Source organism: Euphorbia lathyris, chromosome 4 (assembly GCF_963576675.1).
Source record: "Euphorbia lathyris chromosome 4, ddEupLath1.1, whole genome shotgun sequence".
NCBI lineage: Eukaryota > Viridiplantae > Streptophyta > Magnoliopsida > Malpighiales > Euphorbiaceae > Euphorbia > Euphorbia lathyris.
The window spans coordinates 1,078,291-1,085,436 of NC_088913.1; the positions used below are offsets into that span (position 1 = coordinate 1,078,291).

General features: G+C 33.6%; 1 protein-coding gene across 1 annotated transcript; it reads left to right on the forward strand.

Annotated features, from left to right (window-relative positions):
- The first annotated feature begins 1,991 nt into the window (after window positions 1–1,991).
- Window positions 1,992–5,757, forward strand: LOC136226987 (uncharacterized protein At4g06744-like). Its single transcript, XM_066015703.1, has 2 exons — window positions 1,992–3,190; window positions 4,549–5,757. Exons 1-2 carry the CDS (start codon window positions 2,053–2,055, stop codon window positions 5,049–5,051), a joined length of 1,641 nt encoding a protein of 546 aa, XP_065871775.1. The 5' UTR covers window positions 1,992–2,052; the 3' UTR covers window positions 5,052–5,757.
- Window positions 5,758–7,146: the final 1,389 nt, after the last annotated feature.

The window sequence follows — 7,146 nt, forward strand, 5'->3', positions numbered from 1 at the left end:
CTTTATTAAGGTTCTCATTTAATACTTCGCCCATAAAACTCCATGATCCGAGGATCGGCCTGCTTGAAACCTCTAAAACAAACGACCCCGGGGCTTTGGTTTTTCGTCTATATATTAGTTGGTCCCTTCAATAATGGTAGGGTACAATAATTGATATGTTCCTATAATGAAATTACCTATTAAAAAGGTTTCACCAAGTTGTCGTTTTGATATCAACTTGGTGGGCTCTCAAATTCTCATTGCCCATATATTCTTTATCTTCATATATATGTGCCAAATAAAATCAAAACATTTAATTTTAAGGGTTAAGGTGCAAAAATACCCCTAACGTTTTGTGTCAGGAACAATTTTACCCCTAACGTCTAAAATAGTGCAATTTTACCCCTAACGTTAGAAGTCAAGAGCAATTTTATCTCTAACGTTGGTAAATTATATCAATTTCAGGCACTATTATAAAACATAGATATTTTTGTTCCTTATTCTGCACCAATTGCATATCAATTCGTTTTTAAAAAAAATGATTTCATGTTTTTTATAATTTAATAATAGAATTGGAGAATAATATTTATAAATTCGGTGAATTTTTTAATTTTTTTTTTCTAATTCATACAAAAAACAGTATATTTTTTTATGTTTTTTTCACATGCCAACATATGTTTGTGATTTGTTACTGATAAAATGACGCATGTGTGAAGTGTATATGACAATATTCATGATTGATAAGACATTTTGATGAATTATTTCTCAAATTGACCCAATTTATCAACGTTAGGGGTAAAATTGCTCTTGGTTTCCAACGTTAGGGGTAAAATTGCACCATTTTAGACGTTAGGGGTAAAATTGCTCCTGGCCTAAAACGTTAGGGGTATTTTTGCACCTTAACCCTAATTTTAATAAATTTCTTGCAATCTTTCATTTTAGACATTACATCCATTTGGATCCTTAAATTAAAGCTTCAAAATTAATTAAAACCTTAAACTATCAAAATCATCAATCAGATTTCTGGACTAAGCAAAAATCATCAATTAAGTCATAATCTTATCCTAAAATCAGAAAGTGTGACTGTTTGATATAGATAGACGGTAATAATCTTTGTATTGGTCAAAATGGGTTTGTGGAAGAGGGTCTAAAACTGTTTAACCAAATGATTTTCGATGAGGCTTCAATTGATTATTTTTGTTTAGAATGAGGACTCAATTGATGATTTTTTGTTAGTTTAGGGACCTGATTGAAGATTTTGATAGTTTAGGGTCCTAATAATTGATTTTGAAGGCTTAGTTTAGGAAGCCAAATGGGTATTATGTTTTCATTTTAATAATAATAATATTATTATTATTATTATTAGACTAAATAATTTATTAGTCACTACCTTTTTTTATCGTAACACATTAAAAGATTCATATCTTTTTATCATTGTTAATCTTCTGGTCATTTTGTTTATTTTTTTAGATTTTTAACCAAATATATCCTAGTTTTCATTCAGGACATTCATAGTGCGATACTAAATGGTCATGTTACTGTGTTATTTTCTGTCTGTCTGTTTATGCTGAATATAACGGTTAAAAATCTCAAAAAATAGACAGAATTATCAAAATGTTAATAGTGATAAAGGGTATAAACCTTATTAATGTGTTTTCTAAAAATCAATTTGTTCAATATTTTAGTAGCGTATAGCTAAAATTGATCTTGCAGATCATTTTATATGTTAGGGCTAAATCTGCACTTCGCTTAAAGCGTTAGGGTTAAATTTGTCCGTCATAAAAAAAAAAAACCTAGCTGATCCCAATTTGCAAACCCAACATTTAAAATCTATATAATTTTTTCTATATGTATAAACAATAATTTTGAAAAGTCTTTCTTGAAATTGAAAGCTCCACAACCTCAACCCAAAGACAAAACATTAGTATGTATTATAGTGCACATTATTGGCATAAACTTTACTAGTGAGTATTGACTTATCAAAACTATAGTCTACTCTCTTCCTATAAATCTTTCTTAATACTTACTAATAATATTTCAAGATCAAGAAATCAAGAAAAGAAAGACACAAAAATGAGTAACATTTCTTGCCATTCTTGTTTTATAATTCTTGCATTTAGCTTTTTCCATTCTTGTTTCATTCTTCAAATAGCTTATGCTAATGATGATATGCTTAAATCACAAAGACAAGCATTAGAAATTATCATCGGCGGCGGCGGAGGCGGCGGAGGCGGTGGGGAAGATCCTTCTCCGGCACCTGAAAATCAAGATTGCCCCCCTCCTCCTCCGCCCCCTTGTCCCCCTCCTCCTCCGCCACCCCCAGAACTTTGTCCCCCTCCTCCGCCGCAACCAAATCCCCCTCGTTCATCACCATCATTGCCAGAACCTCCGATAAAGAGCCCTCCTCCACCAAAACCGCCGACAAATAGTCCTCTACCACCATCACAACCGCCGAAAAAAAGTCCTCCGCCGTCACCAAAACCGCCGAAAAAGAGTCCTTCTCCGCCAAAACCGCCGGCAAAAAGTCCTCCACCTCCTACACCGCGTTCGCCTTCATTTTTTCCACCCGGTTTTCCGGCGAATCTCAAAAGGGACTATTACACCATCCAAGAATTCAAGAAAACAATCACAATTGATGAAAAGGGAATTACAAAGCAATGGCAATCATACAATGTCTGCACTTATACTGGTTTTACTTGTGACCAGAGGCCGGATAAACCGAAAGGCCTTTCGGTAGCTGCCGTTGATTTCAACGGCTACAATTTCGGTGGCCGGAATCTTGGAATAAAGAATTTCCTCAACAAGTTAGTAGACTTAGCCATCTTCCATTTAAACACTAACAAATTCGGAGGGGTTGTGCCGGAAGATATCGGAGTTGAAAAAATCAATTTCTTGTATGAGCTTGATCTGAGCAATAACCAGTTCGGCGGCGGTTTTCCGATGACAACTCTTGCTGCCAAGAACTTAACTTTCTTGGATATCAGGTTTAATTCTTTTTATGGGTCAATTCCAAAAGACGTTTTCAAATTGGATCTTGATGTTCTTTTTCTGAACAACAATCAATTTGATTCCTTTTTGCCGGAGAATATTGGGGAAACTTCAGCTATTTATCTCACTTTGGCTAATAATAAATTCTATGGGCAAATTCCAAGTAGTATTGGGTATGCAAAAAGCCTGAGGGAAGTTCTTTTCCTGAACAACAAGCTATCAGGTGAGAAAAATCTATTAATTTCTGATACGATAACACGATTTACGTAAATAATTCTACTTGACACGGTATATTTCTAAAATTATTTGAGACATTCTAATATGGATCGGGACTAGTAGTGATCTCTTCACTTAGATAATGTCACATTAGCAATTGGATTGACCTGGCATCATCCGAGTGGACGGAGCAGTACTGGTCCAGGACCATTATAGAAATTTTCCAATTGGTATTACAAAATTTAAGTATTTCCACAAAATTTATCAGGTAAGAAAAATCGATTAATTTCTGATACGATAATACGACATTTAAATCCTACTTGACACGATGTATTTCTAAAATTATTTGAGGAATTCTACTGTGGGTCGAGGCTAGTAGTTATCTATCCACTTAGATAATGACACATCAACAGTTGGATTGACGTGGCACAATCTGAGTGGACGGGAGCAGTACTGATCCCGACCCATTGTAGAAATTTTCTGATTGGTATTACAAAATTTAAATAATTCCACACGTTGGTTTGACACTCAGTTTGGCGATAAATTTCAGGGTATATAATTTATTAGACTTTACATTGGCACCTTTTTTCTAATGCACAATTTAGTTTTTGTATTTTAATAATACATTGTTTAGTTCTTAATTTTTGTTATATTAAATAGTTTAGTCCTTATATAGGGACTAAACTGTTAATAATTTAAATATTTGATGAACTATTGAATAGAATAAAAATTAAGGACTTTACAATGTAGTATTAAAAATTTGAGGACTCAACAATGAGTTGTGTAAAAATATAGAGACTAATAAATTATTTACACTAAATTCTTTTAAGGGGGCGTTTGGTTCGGGGTCTTTAGGAATGAGAATGGGAATGGAAGGGTTTCATTCCCTTTGTTCTTGTCTGTTTTAAAAAAAAAACTCATTCCCTTTACCCATTTTAGATTATAGGTTTACCCCACTTTAGGTTAAGCCATTACCCCAAACCATGTAGGGAATTGGATTCCCTTTACCTCATTCCCTTTCCTAAACATATCCAAACATATAGGGGAATTAATGTTTATTCCTTTCCTTTCCTAAACATATCCAAACATATAGGGGGAATGCACTCTACCAATTAATTGATGTCACTTGTTATATCTTAATATCAATCTCTCATCTGAAGTGGTATACGTCCCGCTTTTGATTGGTCGGATGTATTATTCATTTGATATCATGGCTCCGCCTCTCTATATATACATATAAGAATATTGATAAATTTTTGGTAATATTAGAAATTATTTTCTATTTGTGCTTCTTTTGAAATTATTTTCAAAGTAGTGACATTTTTAGTTAGATGCAACTTTTTTTTAATATTGACTTTTTGACAGGTTGTTTGTCCTATGACATTGGTTTCCTATCAAAAGCGACGTTGTTTGATGTCGGTTGCAACAAGCTAACAGGACCAATCCCGCATTCTTTTGGTTGTTTAGCAAAGATGGAGATTCTGAACTTAGCGAGGAATGAGTTTTTCGGGCAAGTACCGGAGATGGTTTGCAAGCTACCGAATCTCCGAAACTTGTCATTGTCTAGTAATTATTTCACTCAGGTTGGACCTGAGTGTATGAAGTTGGTCGCAAAGAAGAGACTTGATGTTAGAAATAACTGTATTTTGGGGCTTCCAAATCAAAGAGAACCAAAAATTTGTAAAACATTCTTCTCCAAGAAAAGGCAATGTCCAAATGAGAAGTCACTCACCATTGTTCCTTGCAAGAAAAACGGCTCTAACTACCGCGTCGGAATGCATAAGGTACATCGTCTCAGGACAGCCGTTGCAGCTCCGGCACTGAGAACGTATGATGCACTTTCACCTGATAATAAGTTGCGGTTTTAGTATCTACGACCTGTAAATACTAAAACCGCGGTTTATGATTTGGGGTTGTTGGAAACGCAGACTGATTATGTGGAGAAAGGTTTTGGATTGAATTTGGGGATAAGGTATAAGTTTATTCTTACGGTTATTAGAGGAGAACATATTTAGCATTCACGTACAAAATAGTGCAATCTTAAATCTAACGTTTATTACATGGTGCAATTTTAAATAAATGATTTTGGACATCCAATAAGGTTTGAAATTGCATCGTCTAATCTGTAAATATTAGACTTAATATTTTATCATTTTGTACTTAGAAATTAAATCCGCTCTTCTCTAATAACCACGAAATTAAATTTACACATTATCTTATTAAATTTTTGTCAAACACATCAGTTGGGGGAATTCAGGAAGAAGAGCAAGAAACCTTAACTATTAATATTACTGATGCTGTTAACTGTTGCTGTTATCTGTATTTTTTTTTTCTTTTTCAGAATAGTTGTTTGTAACTGTTTCTCAATCCTAACTACATGGACACTACCAAATTAAATTGTGTTAAAGATAATTTTTATGGTTTAAAAAAAAATAAAAGTGGTCAATTGAGATTGTAATCAAGATATAGGATTTGTGGCTATTATATATGTAGAAATAGTATATGTATAGATATTTTTTTTCTTTGGTAGGGTATATGTATAGATATTTGATATTTATAGTCTTTATTCTGCAATTATTTATGAATTGTGAAATGAATAATCCATATATTCCAGGTAATTTAGTTTTATTTTTAAGCATATAATTTTCTGGGAAAATTACAAAACTGGATTATATAAGACATCCATTTATATATTTAGATCAATTAACTAATTCATTATATATCTAGACTGATTATTTATGACTTTCTCAAAATATCCCAAACCTTTCATTTTCACCCTCCCTTCTATCGGTTTCATCTGCCTTTGTTGTTTATCTTTGGCAAAAGACATAATTAAGCCCCTGAACTTTGGCTGTTTTAAGGATTAAGCCCCTGATCATTTATTTTTTCATATTGAACCTTTGATTATTGATTCTATTATGGATTAGATCCTTATTTAACTTTTTCGTCGAGTTTGGACTGCATACATCGTTAGGGCGATTCGGCTTGTTGATATGGACAAATAAAAATAAGAATTCCTTAACTAAGAGAGATAAAAAAAATTAAAAACTAAAATGAAATTATAGAAATTAATTTCTAATATATTCTTCCAAATTCGATTTTCTCCTCTCCCATTTTGTGATTTTCAACATTAGAATCACCAAATCGATCTTCTCATCTCCTAAACTCGATGGAAAAGTTAAATAAGGGCCAAATCCATAACAAAATCAATGATCAGGGGCTCAATATGGAAAAATAATTTATTAGGGGCCTAATCCTTAAAACAGGTAAAGTTTAGGGGCTTAATTATGCTTTTTGTATTTATCTTTTCATCTTCATCTTCCTTTATATTGTGCGAATGACCAAGAAATTCTTCATTATCATGTCTCTTCTTCCTCTCTTTGTCTCTCTGTTTTTGTGAAGTATGCATCTTAATCTTCTTGTTTCATGTTCGTTTCTTGGTTTCTTTGGTCTTGTACGAATCAAAAGCATCGTTATTCGACGTTCTTCTGCGTTTATCATATGTTTATTGTAGATTTCAAAGGCAAAAGGCGGACTGTTTCATCTTCATATTTTTCTAAAAATTACTTTGCAAAATGAGTTTTCGTCACATTTTGGGAAGTCTGTGAACATAAAATCATCTGGAAAATGATGATTTTGCTCCGCAGAAAGCGATTCTGTGAAGCAAAATCATTCTTTTCTAGCTTGTTTTTCTCTTCCCATGTTTCGCAGAATCGCTTTCTGCGAAGCAAAATCACCATTTTTTAAGTACTGGTCCCAAGTGATAGAGTCGCATTCTATTGTGAGGAGGACAACAACAGCAGATTAACAAAGAGTCTTGATCAAGTGGAGGAGCGAAGAGATAAGGCTTATGTACGTATGGCGGCATACAAGCAGCGGATCGCCGCTTACCATGACAAAAATGCCAAACCTGTAGAATTGAATGTGGGAGATCTCGTGCTCCGCAAGGCGGACAAGATCCAG

Coding starts and splice junctions, on each gene's coding strand:
- LOC136226987 (XM_066015703.1), top strand. CDS start 2,053: ATGAGTAACATTTCTTGCCATTCTTGTTTTATAATTCTTGCATTTAGC. Junction 3,191..4,548: donor CCTGAACAACAAGCTATCAG/GTGAGAAAAATC, acceptor ACTTTTTGACAG/GTTGTTTGTCCTATGACATT.